This window comes from Falco rusticolus, chromosome 13 (genome assembly GCF_015220075.1).
Source record: "Falco rusticolus isolate bFalRus1 chromosome 13, bFalRus1.pri, whole genome shotgun sequence".
Classification (NCBI taxonomy): Eukaryota; Metazoa; Chordata; class Aves; order Falconiformes; family Falconidae; genus Falco; species Falco rusticolus.
The window spans coordinates 5,475,590-5,494,585 of record NC_051199.1 but is presented as its reverse complement, the minus strand read 5'-3'; the positions used below and the strand labels follow the sequence as shown (position 1 = coordinate 5,494,585).

General features: G+C 46.7%; 1 protein-coding gene across 1 annotated transcript; it reads left to right on the top strand.

The window, feature by feature from the left end:
- Positions 1–1,057: 1,057 nt before the first annotated feature.
- Positions 1,058–16,490, top strand: PLEKHB2 (pleckstrin homology domain containing B2). Its single transcript, XM_037406836.1, has 8 exons — positions 1,058–1,161; positions 4,388–4,435; positions 5,062–5,214; positions 5,977–6,079; positions 7,012–7,051; positions 9,188–9,277; positions 10,444–10,558; positions 12,663–16,490. The coding sequence occupies exons 2-8, from the start codon at positions 4,399–4,401 to the stop codon at positions 12,797–12,799; spliced, it is 675 nt and encodes a 224-aa protein (XP_037262733.1). The 5' UTR covers positions 1,058–1,161; positions 4,388–4,398; the 3' UTR covers positions 12,800–16,490.
- The last annotated feature ends 2,506 nt before the right edge of the window (positions 16,491–18,996 follow it).

Genomic DNA, 18,996 nt, shown 5'->3' with positions numbered 1-18,996 from the left:
ACTTCTAAACCGATACCTCCGAGTTTCTGAAAACAGTTTTTCAGTGATGCAGAGCAAGCAGTTTCAGTCTCAGAAAAAGGACTCGTACACGACCAGAATCTGATCTACACAAACCTCAGTTACTGGTTGTTTCTGAGACCTGCAGCTCTGGTTACAGATAGATGATCCCTCCCTTGTTATCCCTCCTGTTCTGCCTTTGCCACTTTTATGGTACTTCAAAGATGTATCAGAGCCTGGACGGCACTGCAGCCAGGAACTGCGCTACTGCAGGCTTTCCACAGAATTCCTGGTTGGAATTGCTGTTGTATTCAAGAGGAGAAAATAGATGGGTAGGAGGAAGACCGGAGCTTGTCAACAGATTAAGTGAAATTGTAACTATGATGAATATTACTTCTGTATTGTCCAGTCTTAAAAGAAAATGATTGGCCGAAGCAAACCAATTAGTGTGGGTTTTTTTCTTTTTTTTTTCTTTTTACTTACTGTGATGATAGGAGTCATAATCCCTATGTTACCAGGATGCGCCTGGGAAAAGTTCCAGTAGGAAGCTGCATCATCCAGGGCAATATTACATCTCTGGAAGGCTCCTTCCTCATTTCAAACAGTAACGATCTCAAGTAATTTGGGTTAGAAACAGAAAACAGTTATGTTTTGCAGGCAGGCAGTGACACAGCACGCTGGCTTTGCTGTGCGGGGCACTGACCCGGCTCAGGGCTGTGGGGCTGGGGTCCCCGGGGTCCCCCAGGCACAGCCGGTGGCAGGTTTGTGGGGGTCCCGGCCCGGCCGGCCCTCCCTCTTCTGGCACACGGCTCTGACGGCGCCGGGCTGCGGGGCGAGGCCGTGCCCCTTCACAGCCGGAGGACGGGCACAAACGGGCCCGCTGCCTCCGTGCGGCGGGGGCCAGCGCTGACCCGCACCGGGCGCAGCCGGGCCGTGTGAGGGGCAGCCGGGCCCGGCCGGGCGGCGGGGCCTGCAGGGGCCGGGAGAGCGGCGGGGGCAGCCGGGGCCCGGCCCGACGGGGCCGGCGAGGCCGGGCGGGGGCAGCGAGGCCGGGCGGGGGCAGCCGGGGCCGGGCGGGCGGCGCGGCGGCTGACGTCAGGACGGGGCTGGCGCTGCCCGCTGGCGGAGCGGGGCCGGCAGCGGGAGCAGGCCCGGCAGCGGCAGGTAGGGGCGGCGGGGCCCGGCAGCGCCTGGGCACGTCGGCGGGCGGCGGCGGGGGCCCGGCCCGGGGCGGGGACACGGCCAGACCGCGCGGGGGTCAGCGGGGCGGCGGAGCAGGCCCCGGCTGCCGGGGCCGGCGGGGGCTGCCGCGGGGAGCGCTGGCGGGGTCCCGCCTGACGGGGACGCGGCGGGTGCCGCCCTGGGCGGGCAGAGCGGCGGGCGGGCCGGGGCCAGCCTGCCCCGGGCGGGAGCGGGGGGCTGCGCGGCGGCGCCCCCGGGGCAGCGGGGGGAGGCGGGCCGGTGCCTCTCCGTCCGCCCGCTTCGAGCGCTGCCGCGGCGAACGGCACGTCCCGCAGCGGGACGGGGCGTTGGTTAGCGCAACCCAGGCGCGGCCTCACGGGGAAGCGGCCTGCGGGTGGCCGGCGCGCTCCAGCCACGGAAACCGGCTCGAGGGCGCGGGGGGGCCCGCACCGCTGAGCGCTGCGCAGGAGCCGACCCGCCGCCGGGGCGGGGCAGCGCTGAGCCCTCCAGCGCCCCCCCCAGCGGCCGCGCTGCCCCCCCAGCGCCCCCCCGTCCCCCTAGCGCCCTCCAGCGGCCCCGCCCCGGGCTGGCTGCACCGCACCGCTCGGGCCGCCGCGGGCTGCGGGTTCAGACGCTGGATCTGGTTTGGAATTCGCTTTTCCTGCCAGCCAGCTGGTGTGAGAACAAGTCCGCTGGAAAAGGCTGGTGGATGTTCCACAGTGGATTCTGTGCCAGAAGGAAAAACGGCGATTCCAGGGGGTGGGAGGGAATAGCCCCACCCCTTTGCTGCATTTACACCTAACTTGCGCTCAGTTTAGGCAGCTACTGCTTTTAGATTTCAGTCACCAAGGAACTAGGTTGAGGTTGGTGATAAATTGATTTCTCTTTGTTTAAATCCCATTTTCCGTGTTGGTTGCGCCGAGCTACTTTAACAAGCGAATAATACTCAGTCGTGACCACTTGCCAGGCTGGCTTCCAGCTCTGCAAGTGCTCTTTTAGACATAACGTGGGTTGCTTCTCAATACTGTGTAGAACTTCAAGTAAGTGCTTGTGCTTAAAAAGGACCAGAGAAGAATATCTAATTGTTTTTGCACCTCCTACTTCAGTACCGACAGATTGTTCTGTGTGATTCCTTGCTCTATAGCCAGAGCTGAAGTTTTGGGCACTTCAGCCTGTGTTGGGAAGATGCAGTTGTTGCATCCAAGATCACGTGCAAGGTGATCAGCTTGCACAGCTGCTGAAGCCTTTCACTGTTATAGCCCCGGATAGCTGTGAGACATTCTGTAATCACAGGCAAATCTTAATTTTTCAAGAGAAATGTTTTCTTCTTCACTTCTTCCCCGTTATGTGTCTAAGTTAAATCTAATTATGCTGTTGTGTAACAAGAGTAGGTTTAAAGGCAGCAGAATACATTCAGTGGCCTAATCTAGCACTTGCATCAGAACTGAAGTTCATCCAAGTTCTTTATTGGCTCTTAGACTATAAAAAGGCCTCTGGAAGATGTACAGTGATTGCACCTTGGCAGGGAAACTAGCAGACATGGAAGCTCCATTGGAGGGACCCATTCCTGTGAAAATGAAGAGCAAGAAGACTTGTTTCCCTGTAAAGGAAAATCCCAGGGGAGAGGAGCATACACTGAGGTGGTGGGACAGTGATGCTTTGGTCCTTTGTACCACTTTGTTACTTTGGAAGAGTAAATTGGCCTCTATTGCTGGAGCTTGTTCTCTGTCTACAGGTGACAATGGCATACTTAGACCTCAGGGCAGGTCAGGGTGACCAGGATTACAGCAGGATAGGAGTTCGACGCTCCCTTTCAGTGAGCTGTCAACTAAATGTTTGTTTTCCCAGCAAGCTGGTTTATCTTGGAGTTTAAAGTTTACCTGCAGGTGGTTCTTACTATCACACCCAAGCCTGTGAAGGATGTAGCGTTCCTTCAGTATGAAATCCTGCTGGCTGTAGTCTTACATGTTACAGTATTTGCCCAGTACTGTGGAGAGGACACAGCTACAAGTAATATCCAGTTGATGGCATCTATCAGAAAATAAGTGAACGCTTACTAACTATATTTTACTAGAAGATAACAAAACTTTCTTCTCTTAGTCCCTTCCCCCCCCCCCCCCCCCCCCCCCCCAACCTTAAACACATTCCTTGTCTGAGAGGAGTTCCTCTGTCTATTAAACCTATGCCACTTCCCCCGCCCCGGCCCTCTTCTTATGCTGCTACAAGTAGAATGTTATCTGGTAGGTTTAAGTACCTGTCTCTCATATTGGCTTACAAGCCCCACAAATAATTTATTAAAAAAAAAAAAGGCAGCCTTCTCAAGGGAGGCTTATAATGCTTCTGTTCTTGCTTTTCTAGCTCAGTCGCATCCAGATAGTTGTGTTTTTATTAATCCATTTTAGAACAGTAGTCAGAAGGCCATTATGCTATAAAGTAAAAACACGTTCTCTAATACACACTGTAGTTGATCTTTTTTCTTTAGCATGCTCCTAAACCAGAGTGCAGTGGCTGAGTGCTTAATGTCACGTGTGATAACTTGCATTTAATGCAGGGTCCTTCCCCTGCCATTGCAAGCTTCATTTAAAAAGTTGAGGAGAAATAATCTCCCTTTATGGGCCCAACTTTTACTTATTTCAGTTAATCTGGGAGGGAGCTAGTGACAATTTGGAAGAAAAAAAGTCATAAAACCAGCTTTCTCCTTCCTGTTGAAGATGAAACTTTCAGCTTTTGATTAGGCTGGACTTTGAGCCAGTGAATGAAAAAAAACAGAAGAGGAAGTACAGAAAAAGGGAGGTGGGGAAGAAGTGAGGGAGGTTAGTAATGTGAGAGTGCAGAATACAGGAAGCACACAGCACATGGAGAGAACAGCTCTGAAAGGAACTGGTGAGTCAGGGAACGCTCACTCCAGTCTGTCTTCCCAGTGTCGCAAGAGTGGTAGCTGTAAGCTTGTGCGTTTTCCGGTTAAACTTAAAAGCAGTCCCTGATAGTCATGTTGGATTGCTACAATTGCACGTTTGTTCCATTTGTTAAGTCCTAGAATACTAGTTGTGCCTCACTGGGTATCTTCAGCTGAGACCTACCATCTCTGTCTACAATACACGCAGCTATAGTATCTGATATTATACCTTGAAATGCCTCTTTCTAATGTATTACTGTGAAATACTGAAGCCTGCTTTTCTCCCCCTCACCTTCCTCTTCCGTCTACCAGATTAAGCAACAATGACATTTGTGAAGAGCGGATGGCTGCTCCGGCAAAGTAAGTCATGGGCCTTTTACCTCCGTTTCTCCCCACTGTGCCTTAACATCTTCAAAAACATCAGAGCAACTTAGTAATTCCCAGGGCTTTCTTAAAACAAGTTTCTAGCTCTGTGAGTGTTTTTTGGTTTGGTTTGTTGTTTGTTTTTTTTTTTTTTTATCTTTAGGACACTTTACAAAGTGTTTTAGGACAGCATTTCCATGGGACTTTTTGGGTATACTGGTGTGAAACAGGGTATACCATATCTGACGCGTCTGACTGGCATTAGGCTTCAGATGCTGCTCTGTAATTAGTACTGTATAAGTGGAGACTTGGAAACTTTACTTGACACCTTAACTTAAAGTCTTCAATTAGTCATGCCCTCTGCTTGTTCTTGCAGCAAGTTAGAACTGAAGCGCCAGGTTATGCACTTGAAAATAAACTCAGTTGTGACTTTGAATACTAGATAAAGTATGGAACCCAATCCTGTAATGTTCTGAAGTAGGGATGCTGTGGTACACGATTTTGCTTGGCACCTCAGAATGTCTGGGGCAGCTGTGAAGGATTTACTGGGTTATTTTTTATTAACTTCAGGACACAAATACTTCCCAATATGTGCCCTTAAAAGTGACTGTCTGATTTTTAAGGTACTATTTTACGGCGTTGGAAGAAGAACTGGTTTGACCTGTGGTCTGATGGCCGCTTAATATTCTATGATGATCAAAATCGCCGTGATATAGAAGATAAAATCCACATGCGAATCCATTGCATCAACCTCAGAGTGGGGAATGAATGTCGAGGTAATAATGAAACCTTCAGGATCTGTGTATTCAGTTTCTCTACATTTGCAGTGCTTGCCTAGCGTACCATTTACAACAGTGCTGCAGTAATAAATGTGGCCAAGGTGTGCAACTTCATTGTTGTTAAAGAAAAACAACCCATCCCCTAAAAAAGCCCCAACCCAACCAGCTACTAAATTCCCCTATAGATACCCAGGGCATGGTATCACCATGTGACAGATTAGGTTAGGGTTCGATACTCCTTTTAAAACTCAGTGAGGACAGTGTACTATATATGCAGGTGGCAGGCATGCACGTAAGAACAGGATGTTCACAGTAGGCTTGTGTCTGATTATAGAGTGTTAGAGGTGTAATTATAGTGCTGGCTGGAGTGAGAGGCAAGACTAGAAATGGGAAACCTCAGCAGATTTTTTTTTTTCCAGTTATTACTAAGTTCACTTCTACCACTCGTTAGTACTTGATGCTGACACAAGTAAAGGATGTACGTATTGGGAGAGCACTTATTGCAAAGTAAGAATTGGTTCTGCTGTGAGACATTTGCATTTCTTAGGAATGATGTTCAGAGCTGCTTACTTTCAGGAGGCTGAAGAGTGAGAATGGGTTATTTCCTTCTGTAATTGGTTCTGATGCCGTGGAAGGCAGCTACAACTGGCCCTAGTTTATTTTGTCTAGACTTTTGCATAAATGTCGCCATTCTTGTAAATGTGATCGTGAAATTCTGGTTATAGATATTTCATAACTCATGTCCTTTTTCTAACTCAGATTTCCAGCCTCCGGAGGGGAAGCAGAGAGACTGTTTACTGCAGATTGTTTGCCGTGATGGGAAGACAGTCAACCTCTGTGCAGAGAGTCCAGATGACTGCCTGTAAGTCTGCCAGATAATACTGGGTTTGCTGCCTCTTCCTCTTTTATCTTTGTTTTTCTTTCTCTGCCTGATGATTTTTCTTGCTTTGGACTTCGAAGACACATTTGAAGGAAGTTTTCAAGCAAGTAAAAGCAGGCTTTCAGTGACAAAAAACATAGCTCTCCTATAAGAAGTTGTGTAGCTCATGCAAACTAACTGCAGCTGAATTGACTGAAAACACTGAAGGGTGAGGAGGAATAAAAGAATCTTATTAAAATGGTTAGTGCAAGATTTGCTGAACAGATTTTTTTTTTTTCCACTTTTCCCATTCTTCAAGTAGTACATGATCCTGCATAGCCCAATCAGTAGTGCAAGGAAGAATACTCTATTACGATGAACTCCCAGCTGAGCTTGGCTATGTATGGTTAGATAACTCCTATCATCAGTGTTTGCGCAGTACGCGTGGTGCAGCAAGCATGCTCCCAGCCGTATGGTGTGGGGGTATCTGTGGGAAGTACATATACCTTATTTTCAACCTGTTATAACATCAAGATGCACACTCTCTAGTCAGCACAGATGCAAGTGTCCAGGCAGGAGATACAACTTCTCTGGTCCATCTCCTCCTATTACCTAATCCTGAGCTGGTTTTGGCTGCATATTACCTAGCTGTTGTGCTTGCAGGGAGGCCTTCAAAACTGCATCTGTTCCTTCTCATGTTCCTCTTCATGCCTTTTTAGCTCTGCAGAGGGAGTAATTATTTCTGAATCTTGATGTAACACTTTTGTGCATTCATTGTAGTGTATCATTACTTTTTGACATGTGCAGTATCTTAAACTCTGCTCCTGCAGTACCTCTGGTTGCTGACCTTGGTTTTTTCATAGTCCTAAAAAGAAAAAGTGGTGCTAATTTCTATCAGTGTTCCAATAAACAGTGGGTTGGTTTTTTTTTTGCAGGGCATGGAAAATTGCTCTCCAGGATGCCAGAACAAACACAGTAAGTGTACTGCCTAGACTTTATACAGATAAAGAAGCAGCACATCAGTGTTATGTGTGGTCCAGAAATTTTCTTCTGAAATCATGTTCCATCCTTCTGTGCTGGAGAAAAACAGGGTCATGAGCATGATGGTAAGGCTTGTCAGTGGTGAGAATGATCCTCTGGAGCACAAGCACTTGTGGTCCTTGCAGCCAAGTCCAGGCAAATAGATGCTGGGTGGAAGTGAATGGTTTCAGGGAATGATTTCTCTGGGTGGAAGTGAATGTTTGGGAAGGTCTGTAAGGGAAGTGGGCATTGAGGCTATGGACAAAAAGTAAATGTTCTGCAACCAGTAAAAATGCATTTTTCACTCCTTTTCAGTACTAGCTTTCCTTAGATGGCTAGACTGAACCAGCTAGAGATGTTTGTGTCTCATAGGGAAATGCTGGGTTTTGTAGAAGCTTATCTCAGTTTTTTATGGGTCACATTAACATTGCCACTGTACTGAGGCATCTGTCATATGATGTAACTTAGATCTGTAGATATCCGAACCAAACACTTGTCATAGCAAAGCTACCCTGGATACAATTGCCTCTGACTGCAGCCATACTATGCTGCTTCATGGTGTTCAATGAGAAGTGAAGGAATTGTCCTCATGCAGAGGGGACAACACTCATGGTCTGTCTGCCCTTGGTTTAGACATTTTATCTTGCTTATGTGTGAGATGGTGACTCCTGGTTTCAGGAGTTAGGAGCTGCTGCTTGTCCTGTCTCTGACAGCTGCCAGCCCTGCTAGATGGCATTCAAAACTTGCCAGTGCATCACCTTTGTCAGCCAAGGCAGACCCCTGCTACTGAAAGTAGGGCAGGTAGCTCTCCGCAGAGGTAGTGTCGAAAATTAGCTCTTCTAAAGCTGTTAAAGGTCTCCAGCAAAGACTTGAACTAACCACGTAACTGGGTTTGAGTCCATCTGTAGCTGTCTGATGCAGCTTTCAAAAATACCAAACAGCCAGCAGTGCCTCATAACTTCACTGGAACAGCAGCAGGGTGATCACCCTACTTTGAGAATTATGTCATTTACAGACGTTTACCGGCTTGTGTTGTACAGAGTTCCCTGTAGCAGGACTGAATACGTTTCCTGCTAAGATACGAGCACTTGCTGGACTTTTTCTCAGGTGGTAGAAATACTTGTTTCTACATATAGTGCTTTCAACAGTATGTTTCGAGCAACAATTAGAGTTTCCACCACAAGTTTGAGCTGGGATATAAGCCACAGTATGCCCTCAGAAGTCTGTCTACAGTACAAAAGACAATAGGAACATTCTCTATTGAGCTAATAAGGCATTCACTTTTAAATTAAAAAAGGGAGCTTTTTTTTTTTTCTTGGGATAGGGCACTAACTAAAAGCATCACTGTAGCTTTCTGATACTAGAGGCAAAAACACAAGGCTACTGTAACAAATCTTAATTAGCTTTGAGAGCTCCTTGTAGATGGACTGAAGTAAGTTATCACCTTTGCTTCATGGCTGCCTTCAAGAAGGACCAGAATTATAGGTGGCATTGCAAAATAATTCCTTAAAAACAACCAAGCCCCCCCATATCCCTAGAATTAAGCCTCTTTTACCATATATTTTTTTTAAAGTCTCCTCGCAGCCAAAAAGTGAGAGGTGGCTAAGAACTGTAACAATGTTCTGCTAAAAAGTTCAGGTGCTGCTTTTGGCTACTGCATTTGTTTCCTTTATCTGCCCTTGCAGAACTTGGTGATACCACCCTAGGGTGCCAGGAAGCAGTAGCTGAGTTGTAAAGACCTTTTTATCTGAAAACGAAGGATGAACAAGAGGGTAATTTCTAAAACTGAGGCTATGAATGGTGGAAGCAGTTGGTGTGCTTGCATGTACACATATGCATGTATGTGCACACACACAGGTAAGAAATTTTGTGGCTCCTTCCTGTGGTTGATCAGGCATGTGTATTCTCCCAGGTCTGCTCGCCAAGTTCTTTCTTTTTGTAGCACTTTATAAGGTACTCACTGCTTCCTTAACATGTAGCACATCTAAAGGTTACTCTTTCTTTGGAGTCATTCAGTTTTAATCCTTGTACTACTCTTAACTAGCTATCTGTAGGAAAAGGTGCTAACTGCTGTATTCCCGTGCTGTTTAGGGCTACCTGGGATCTGATGTGATGTTCGATGAGACAGCCATTTCCTCAGCCCCTCCTCCCTATACAGCTTATGCCACACCATCACCTGAGGTAAGAGTTGCAGTCAGGAAGTATTAAAATAAGCAAGGTAACGTAAGTGGCTGTCCTTCAGGCGCTCAAACTGTATTCCCAAAGTGCTGTGTTTCACAGTTGTATCCAGCTTTAAGGTTTGTACGAAAGCAGGGTGAGTAAGGCACTAACAATCTATTGTCACTCCTATTTTGCATGGATTTCCTTTGAAAGAGATGAGGCAGATCTAGTTGGGAGGTATATAAAAGGGTGGCTGCTCAGTCAACTTGGAAAATAAAGCTGCTCAGAGACAGAGCAGAAAATACTTGGCTGATCTTGAAAGATACTGGCCATGCAGCTTGTGACATAAGGAGGTGTGACTACACTTTCACATTGTGTAAGCACTGGAAGGATATAAAACCAGGAGTTTTAAAAATAGGATTTAATGACTGGAGCTGTCACTTTTAACACAGAAGGATTTAGTTGTATCCAAGATATCATAGCAACACAATAACTCTAGCTCCTGGATGCAGTGTTCTTTTGCAGTGGAGAAGGAGCAGCACTGGGGCCAAACCAGTATACGCTGCGGATTTCTGGATGTTCTGACTGATGTGCAGTGGTACATAAAGGGGTGGTTTGGGGTGGTGTTACTTGTTGCAGTATAGCTGCTCTGCTCCAGCCCCTCACTGTTAGAAATAGTTGTTAAGACCTAGAGGTGGTACTGGGAGCTTTATCAGGGCTAGTGGCAGTCCTTTCTTTTTGGAGAACAAAATTGGTTCCAAAACGTACAGCTACAGAGTATCTGTCCTGCATCTGACATCTACTTGCAGTGCGCTAGAGGAAAGTTGGTTGGAGTTTCAGATCAGCTGCTGCCTACGTGGCACTTCTGAGCAGTCCAGAGAGCTGCTGTTGGCATGAGAGCAGAGAGGAGAAGCCGGTAAGGCTGCTGCAGCTCTGCCTGATGATCCGGGCTCTGCCTCTGCCGTTCACCATCCAGGAAGGCTGGAGGTGGAGTGCTGCTTAGAAGCACTAATTTTTGCAAGCAGCGGTTCTGAATCCTTTCCAGGGACTAGGCAGACTATATCAGTATGGACTAGATATTTTAGTGGAAGTTTGACTGCGTTAGAAATGAGGGAGAATTGAACAGAGTGCAAAATCGGGTACATAGCAGAGAATACCTCTGTAATGGACATTTTTTATTTCATCAGGTTTATGGGTATGGCTATGATCAGTACAACGGTGCGTATCCCCCTCCTGGTCCTCAAGTCTTCTATGCCTCCAATGGACAAGCTTATGCTGTTCCCTATCAGTATCCATACCAAGGTAATCGGTATCAACCATATCCTTCACCTTCCTATAGAAGTTACTTGTGTCAGTCTTTCTGGCTTTAATTATATTAATCACCATCGTTTACCACCCACCACTCCTGCACAACAGAGTGATAGAAAGAAACATGACTTGCAGCTGGAACCAAGTGCTCTTACCCTTCCATGACAAAGCAAGTGCAGTGAAATTTGTATTAAGTGATTTAACCTTCCCAATGTGATCCCAACATACTTAAATTACTTCATAAACTCTTTATGAAGTACACAGAAAACGATAACTACAGGAGGCAGCATGTTTTCTTAGGAAAGATAGAAGAGCCAGAACAATATTGATTCAGTACTCCATGACGGGCATTGATAGAGCTTTTGATTCATCTGTTGCTCTTATACCTAGCTTAATTATTTCAACAGTGATGGTCAGCTATGACCTCAGAATTAAACCCAAGTTTCAAAGGTAAATCCACACCCAAACCATGGTTGTAACTGGTTCTTGTCCCACATGCTGGTATTGCTGTAAGGCAGTGCATTCAGCCTTGTGAAGTCTTCTGTTTCTCTGTTCAGGTTTGTATAGCTTTCAATCCCAATAAAAGAGGGAAGAGAGTAAAATTTTAGGGTGTGCTTTTAAGCTTAGTCAACTTAATTTAGGATTAGCTTTGCACAGAGAGCCACAATCCTACAGAACTGGGGCTTTAGAGTAGTACAGGTAATATAAATCGGAAGATTTAACTTACTAATTGCTTATGATCTGGCTGTGCAAACAAGAATCTCTATTCAGAATCTTTCTCAGTTTTGAGGGAAATTCTTTTCCATCTGACATTTGTCAAATTACTTCCTTTGCCTTTTCCATTTTTTATTACAAGGGAGGTGCATGAGCCTAAAGCTTTTAAAGCTTTCTTCATCTAAGTTGGTGAAGTCCTAAGATACAGAGTGTATATATGCAAACACAGGGGAAGGTGGGTTCTGTTGGTTCTCAGCAGCTGAAAAGCAGCAGCTTGTTGAAAGTCCCAAGAACTATTTTTAAAAACTAGCAGCAGGCGTAGCTTCAGAAACCTCTATCATAAAAATGCAACTCTCCTAAACAGTTTGCAAGTCCAGTGTGTTAAGATACCAGTTTTAGGCTGGGCGTAGTAACCAAGTCTTGATGTTTTCCTTCACTAGAGTTAGTGCAACTAAATCTCAGGGGTCAAGTTCACCCCTGGCAGCTAACTTAACCCCTGCGCTTTCAGCTTCATTGCTCATTCTCTGAATTGGCATAATCCTCCTCATGAGTTTCCCAGTCATGCATTGTTGAGAGTCAGTGAGAGCTTTTTCCAGTTGTGTTAGCTGGATCACTTCAGTATCTGTTACAAAGAACATTATGGTATCTTCAAGAACATTCAATTTTCCTGAAATGTCTGGAGGGGAAAGCAGTACTGTATGGTTGCTTTGCAGGTAGAAGATAAGTCACAAAACATGACAGATGGAGCTTGTACAAGTCTGTTGCAGAGCAAGGGTCAGTTGGTGGTGTCTTGAGTCTTAGGTTAATGCCTTGCTACCGGGCCAGTCTTCATCTGGAAAGAAACTTAGCAGCTGTCACCGCACAGTAGATCAGTCCAGTATGTTAAGGCTGAACTGAAGTAGTAGGCAGTAATTATAGAGTGAATAACTGGTACGCAATTCCTGACAAACCGCTGGCTTAAGAGTTGCCAAAGATTTTTTGGCAGAAGGAACTACACTATTTGCCTTAACTTCAAGGCTGAATCCATTTTTAAAGCCATTTCTTGCATTAAATCCACTAAGTGTTGGATAGAATGATGCAAGTGGATCATAGGTTCTTTGATAATATTAATGCAGAACAGTGTTCCATTTTATGTTTATGATGAGCTTTTCTTCCAGGTATGGAACTCTTAAAAGGCTAGAAGTATTGCTAGACCTCTGCATTTATTTAATAAATGTGGAGGCTGAACCCAAAGCAGAGATGTATTTTACCTTTGTAGCTGATATCACCTTAGTGTTCAATGGACGAAAGAGGGTGAAAGAGTGAGCATGTTTTGAAATTGCAGTGTGTGGTGTTAAGATACACGTTTCTTTTGCCCTCCTCCTAATGATCTCTTATTGCCTAGGACCTTACGGCCAGCCCCCTGCAAATCATGTCATCATCCGAGAGCGTTACCGTGACAGCGATGGAGACCTTGCACTGGGCATGCTTGCTGGAGCAGCAACTGGAATGGCTCTGGGATCATTATTCTGGGTCTTCTAGATTACCCATTCCTTATCTTTGTAGTTCCAAAAACCTTTATTGTGTGCAATAATATATTGGCAATGTTGTTTACTGTTAAACTTTAAGAAATGCAATAGTTATTTTTCAGTAGTGACATCTTAATAACTGATTCTTAACTGTCTTATGGAGAGTTTAAAGGCACCATTTAGTTAAGTGATTGGAGATGATGTGTTGCTCTAGAATTCTGTTCTGATGTTTGGAGTTATAAGAATTTGTACTGATAAGGATGAATGTGAGCACCAATGTAACATGGTAGCAGTTGCTAGCTTTATGAATAGACAGTTACTATAAACACCATAGAAAAAATTGATTTTTTAGGGGGAGTCTAAAATCTGGTCCAAATAGGAGGTTGACAGGAGCCCTGCATTAGTAGTTGTGTACTACTGGCTTCTAAACATTCCCTGGACAAACATATAGCTCAGCAGAAACTCCTTGGCATTAGCTAGTCTGCCATGCTTGAGGATTTTTTTTGTTGTCCAACTTGCCTGCAGATGGTAGTGTATTTTCTTAGATGGAGTCCTATACCTGCCTCTCACACCGCCCAGGTTGTCTTTGAGAATGTATAAGCAAACCACAAAAAGCAACAGCACTCCTCAGTTCTTTTATTCTCCCAGAAATGTGAATGACCAGTGGCAAGGAAGACCAATGTTTGTTGTTCCACCAACCTCTTTATCCCGAATCTTCTCTGGTCAGCTGGAAGTAATAGATCTCCAGCTTTGCAAGCGGTCTTTCATGTCTGTACAGTTGCCTCGGACACTGTACCAAGTGCATTACTGAGGAAGAGGCCGTTGTCTAGTGCCTCTGCTCATTACTGCTATCGCTCGGCAGAGTCTGCAGGAGGAGAACCAGCTTGAACAACCCTTGCCCTGTTGGGCCTACCAGAACCCCTCTGCAGGCAGTAATGGTCAAGAGGGCAGAGATAACCAGCACAAGTAGACCTTGTGCACAAGGCACTTTGACACCAGCTGCCTTGCCATGGCTTGGAGAGAAGGTCTCCAAGGTTTCCTGAACCACGTTCATTATTTGCAACTAGTTCTGAGCACAGCTGAGGCTGGGTTTGTTCTGTGCACACTTTCCCCTCATATTCAGCAGGTCTCTTCTTCCCTTCATGGCTTGTTAAGGAAAACACTCCAAGGAACCTGGCTGGCTTTGCTTCTATGTCTGGTTCCTTTATACAATGTGCTCTTGGAGGCTGCTGTGCTATGAACTGTAACCTGGAGTGCAACTGTCATGTGTGTTATGTGGCCTGTTATTTTATCCTGTTATAATCCATGCTGAGCTGTGCTTGGCAGGGGAAAGAAAGCTCTGAAGAAATGCATGTGTTTTGTTACTCAGGTAAAAGAGGCAGGGTGCCTACGTTGAGTTCTTTATAGGAAGAGGACTTACTTTTATACTTCCACTTTCAGCTTCCTGTATTAAAACAGTAATATGTTGCCTGTCTTATGCTTTCATTCAGAAGTAGGTTAATTTCCTTAAGGTTCGTGGGGTTTCCAGGTATGTCAGGAAAGATGAAAATAGATGAGAACTTGCACCCATATAAATTTAGATCGAGCCGCAACCTTTTTCTTTTCATCCTAAAGCTGTCTTGGCTCTACCCTATGTATTTAAGCCATAGAGATCTCAGACAAGAGTGGGTAGCAGCCAGGGGAAGCACTAAGCTTTCATGACTCTCAGGACCAACCCAATAAACTGAAATGATTGGAAGTAAACAGATGGATGTAATCTTGGCTGCATTACTAGAAGTGGGCCTAATCCAGGGAACGTAAATTTCTTTTGAGAAACTTTGGCTTGGAGCGGAACACCAATGTGCATGCATGTCCTTTCACAGATACAAGCTGCATATGTTCTGCCAGTGGTATGTACTGAAAGGACGTGCTGCAGGTTCAAAAGAGGACTAAAGCAGAAGTGTCCTATTGCTAGTCTGAACTAAAAGAAATGGGAGTACATTACTGCAGTTCTCTTTGAGGCCTGGTACCCTTGAGGCCAGAAGGAGATGGTGACTGTCTAGAACTTCAGTGAATTGTCACCCTTTTTCAGCCTTGAGAAAACCTCGAAGCTGACTACAGGTCTACACTGCTGTTCAGTTTGTGCTTTGCAATCTAGCCAGTGCTGCAGATTGCCTCCATCTTCTCTTCTCCCTGCGTGATATTTAGGGGTCGGGGAGAGTAAAACAATTGAACATAGTTGTGATTTCTTTTGAATTTCAGAATGATTGTGAAAGAATAGCACAAAGTGAATCAGCTAGTAATTTATTTTAAATTCAGTGTTTTATTGTGTGGTGTGGTTTTTTTTTAAAATGTTTTGCAGAGGGACATGTAAGTCTCTTGTGCTTTCAGGACATAACTGTATCTAGGTCTCCAGTTTCTTCGAATAATGCATGTTAGATAAAGACACTGTTCATTGCAAAACATTGCTGGGTTGGATTCAAAGCAAGAAATGATCTTTTGAAAAGTTCAAATTGAAGTATGTCTCCATTAAAAAAATAACCTTACCCCTTTCTCAAGGGGAAAAAAATAATTACAAATTGAAGCTGAAGGTTCTAGTTCCATCTTTTTTAAATATAAAAATACAAAAATAATGAGCTATCTCTCTATCCTGCCAGCATAGGCATTTTGAAGCTAGAAAGCCAGCATACAAAACTGTGCTAGAGCATAAACTCGAGAGATAGGTGATACCACAGTGATAGGAAGAGGCAGTGCGTGTGCCAAGATCACTTTCCAAACAGATTGAAATGGTAGTCCTAAGCAGGTGTTTGTTTCGGAGTGGTGCTGTTCATGATGCTGTGATTCCAGGGGTACCATAGCACCCAGGCACACACTTTCCCACCTGGGGGCCAATACTTGCCCTCCCTAAACTATGGGCAGCCCACAGCCACTACAGTGCCGCTGTTCTTGCCGGGTATGCTATTGGGTAAGGATGACTAAGTCTGTTGCGTAGCAGTTACAGTCCGTTCAGAATTAAATGTCAATGCTGACAGAGGTCACAAGGCTGTACTTTCATCTGTGACTAATTACTTTTGGATTCTTAGTCATGGACAGCTGGGCAGGGGCAGGCTTCCAAAGTGGGGTGGAAATGCTCAGCCTTCTCAGAAGTCCAGCCCCATTAAAGAGGTGAACCAGGGCCCTCTTCCCAAATTCTTAGTTACATTTGAAGACATAGCTGGTGGCTTCTTTGGCTTGAACGTGGGGGACTAGGGAGCCAGCCTCTTCTAGTGAGTGGGTAAAAGCTTAAGAACTAGAGGGGAGTGGGTGGGAAGTGTTTACATACAGAGCAACTGCACTGACTTTTGGCAAAGACATCTTTTGTAGTGATGAAGCACATTTCTGAGCTGCGTCTAGATGGAGCTGCTCTAAACGTTACACAACACTGGCTTCATTTTGTTTGTTCTTCAGTGGAGATTCAATAGGTGATAGAACCAGCTAAGCAAGCTGAGTAAAGAAGAAAATTCACACTCGTGTTCCTCAGATATGTTTTTGGCTTTTCCTCTTTGTGATATGACCAGGATAGATACGTGTAAGTCACAGAGGGTAGCATGCAGCAGATGTTCCCCCCCACCCTGATCCTTCATATTCTTGTGCACTATTTTAACTGCTGCTTTTACTCTGTCTTCATTCTCATTATTAATTTATATCAAAATTTCCTTAGCAATAAAATTAATATTTAAGTGTAATTGTTTTGTCTTGACATGTTTACTAGCCTTTGTTCCACATTTCTCATTTAGTTGGTCTGTAGACAGGTATATGTTTTTCAAAGGTAGTCGGCTTACAGAGGTTTTCTTTGCAAGGAAACGGTGCCATGATTAATTCTGTGCACCTCCCGTCTTTCCTAAGCAATTACAAGGGTGACTACTTGGTAGAAAAATGAACTAAGACAACTGTGGCTGCTGAGTTACGGCTCAGGCTGACATACCTCAGTCATCTCAGTTGCCATTTAATAAAGATGATGTAACATCTGTGAAATCAAAGTAACTCTGCGCTAACACCACTATAGCTATAGATTAGAATTAAGGCCTATTTCTTTTTTTAATGGAGTTGAAGGCTTTGACTCAGAAACGCTTAATCTTGGATGTATGCAGTGCTGATCCAGATTTACCATTTGACAGTGTGTTATCAAATCAACAGATTTGTACTGTTGAGTATTACAGTAAGCAGCTTGGAGCACAGATGTTGCTCTGGGCTAAATGCTACTGGTTGCTGTATCGGTATTTCCTGTTTATGAATTGCAGAGTTGGGTACAATCAATAAGTTTGCTTAGACAAAGACACTAAATGACCACAACTAGCTCTGCCACCTAAAGGCAATCTATCTTGTACGTTTGTTGGGGATTAAAGTGTTTGTCAGAAGGACCACAGTACATTTTGTAAAACGTTATCCTTGCTTTATGTACATTTTGTTTTTACTCTTGAGGGGTGGTGGCTTTTTTTAGCCACTAATCTGGGGGAGGAATAAAAACAAAAGTGCTATTTAAACCAATCAGTTAATGTAGGAGTACACATCGCTCTTCTCCCCAGCATGCTATGTTGGCTATGGCTTCTTATCAGTTGTCAGTGCTGTATGATGGATTTACCAGGCTAAGCAGACCATTATGTACGCTTAACCCTGCCCACCAGAGCCTACCTTTACTGAAATTTCTCCACCTGAGCAAGTTAGGGAACTAAATTTGCTGTGCAAGGCTCCGCAGCTCCATACCTTCCTGAACTGCTGTGGTCCTGAACTGGCAAAAGCTTGGGGAACATGCTTTGCCCCTGTTCCTGCTTTCCCTTCTCCCGACTGCATTGCCTGTCTGGTTTGTAGTTGCAAAGTGCAACCACAGTAAAACTTGGGTTGTAGTCCCAAAAGTACCTTTATTTGCTCCTCTCCTTCCTGTTGCAGTTTCACTACAAGGCACTGAGGTGGGTGTGGAGCATCTGCTGTTCTCTCCATTTCAGCGGTGCTGAAAGCTTCCCCTGTTACGCTGTGAGCACATACTACCTAAACACAACTGCTTGTAACAACGAACTGACACCGGCACACTGCTTTGGGGGTCTGCCCATGACCACAGGTTCCCTCATCAGGCTTCAGGGTTTTCGAGGCATCTCTAAGAGGCTCCAAGACTCACAAGGCACATAAAATCTCCAAACGTATGGGTGTTAGTAATTCAGAACGTAAGATCTGTGTGATGCTGATTTTTAAGGTGCAGGTAGTGGACGTTTCAGCCTGATGACACTAGGCTTAACGCGACTGGGTGCGGCAGGTGCGGTACCGGTACCGGCTGCTTCGCTGAGTACTTCAGGGCCAAAGTTGGCTCCGTGATTTGCAAAGTCTTTCGATACGACAGGTGAAGTCAAGAAGAGCGTGAACCAGCGCTATCGCAGCCGAACACCCAGGGCGTTCAGGGGCCAGGGGCGTGTGGGGGCGACAGGGACCCCGCCGAGGCGTCCCCTCAGCAGCGGGCCCGCAGGCCGCACACCCACCGGCGCCCGGCGGGCAGCGGCAGGCTCCGTCCATACACCGCCCGCACGGCCCCGGGGCCCGGCTCTCCTCAGGCCGGGCTCAGCCCCAGCCGCGGCCCCGGCTCTCCTCAGGCCGGGCTCAGCCCCAGCCGCGGCCCCGGCTCTCCTCAGGCCGGGCTCAGCCCCAGCCGCGGCCCCGGCTCTCCTCAGGCCGGGCTCAGCCCCAGCCGCGGCCCCGGCTCTCCTCAGGCCGGGCTCAGCCCCAGCCGCGGCCCCGGCTCTCCTCAGGCCGGGCTCAGCCCCAGCCGCGGCCCCGGCTCTCCTCAGGCCGGGCTCAGCCCCAGCCGCGGCCCCGGCTCTCCTCAGGCCGAGCTCAGCCCCAGCCGCGGCCCCGGCTCTCCTCAGGCCGGCCCGCGCAGCCCCGCCGCTGCCCGCTAGATGGCGGCGCCACACCGGCGATGGCCCCGCGGCCCCTCCGCGCCCGCCCGGGCCGCCGCCCCCCGCCCCGCTCCTGCGCTGCCGAGCGGCCAGCACGGCTCTGCCCGTCGGTCACAGTGCGGCGCCGGCCGCCGCAAGGCCGGGGAGGGGGGCGGGGGGGTAAGGGCCTTCTGCACCAATTCCAGATTTCCCCAGGAAACAAAGGCTCTCTTGGAAACGCCGCCAGCAGCCAGCTCCAGCTGCCCCAGCCGGCTCCCCTCCATCCCTGTCTGTAAGGGGGTACGTGGGGGTGGCCGCCGCGGCGCCC

Excerpts from the sequence above, each read along its gene's own strand:
- PLEKHB2 (XM_037406836.1), top strand. The coding sequence starts at position 4,399 with ATGACATTTGTGAAGAGCGGATGGCTGCTCCGGCAAA. Across the intron at positions 4,436-5,061 it reads CGGATGGCTGCTCCGGCAAA|GTACTATTTTACGGCGTTGG; the intron begins GTAAGTCATGGG and ends CTGATTTTTAAG. Across the intron at positions 9,278-10,443 it reads ATGCCACACCATCACCTGAG|GTTTATGGGTATGGCTATGA; the intron begins GTAAGAGTTGCA and ends TTATTTCATCAG.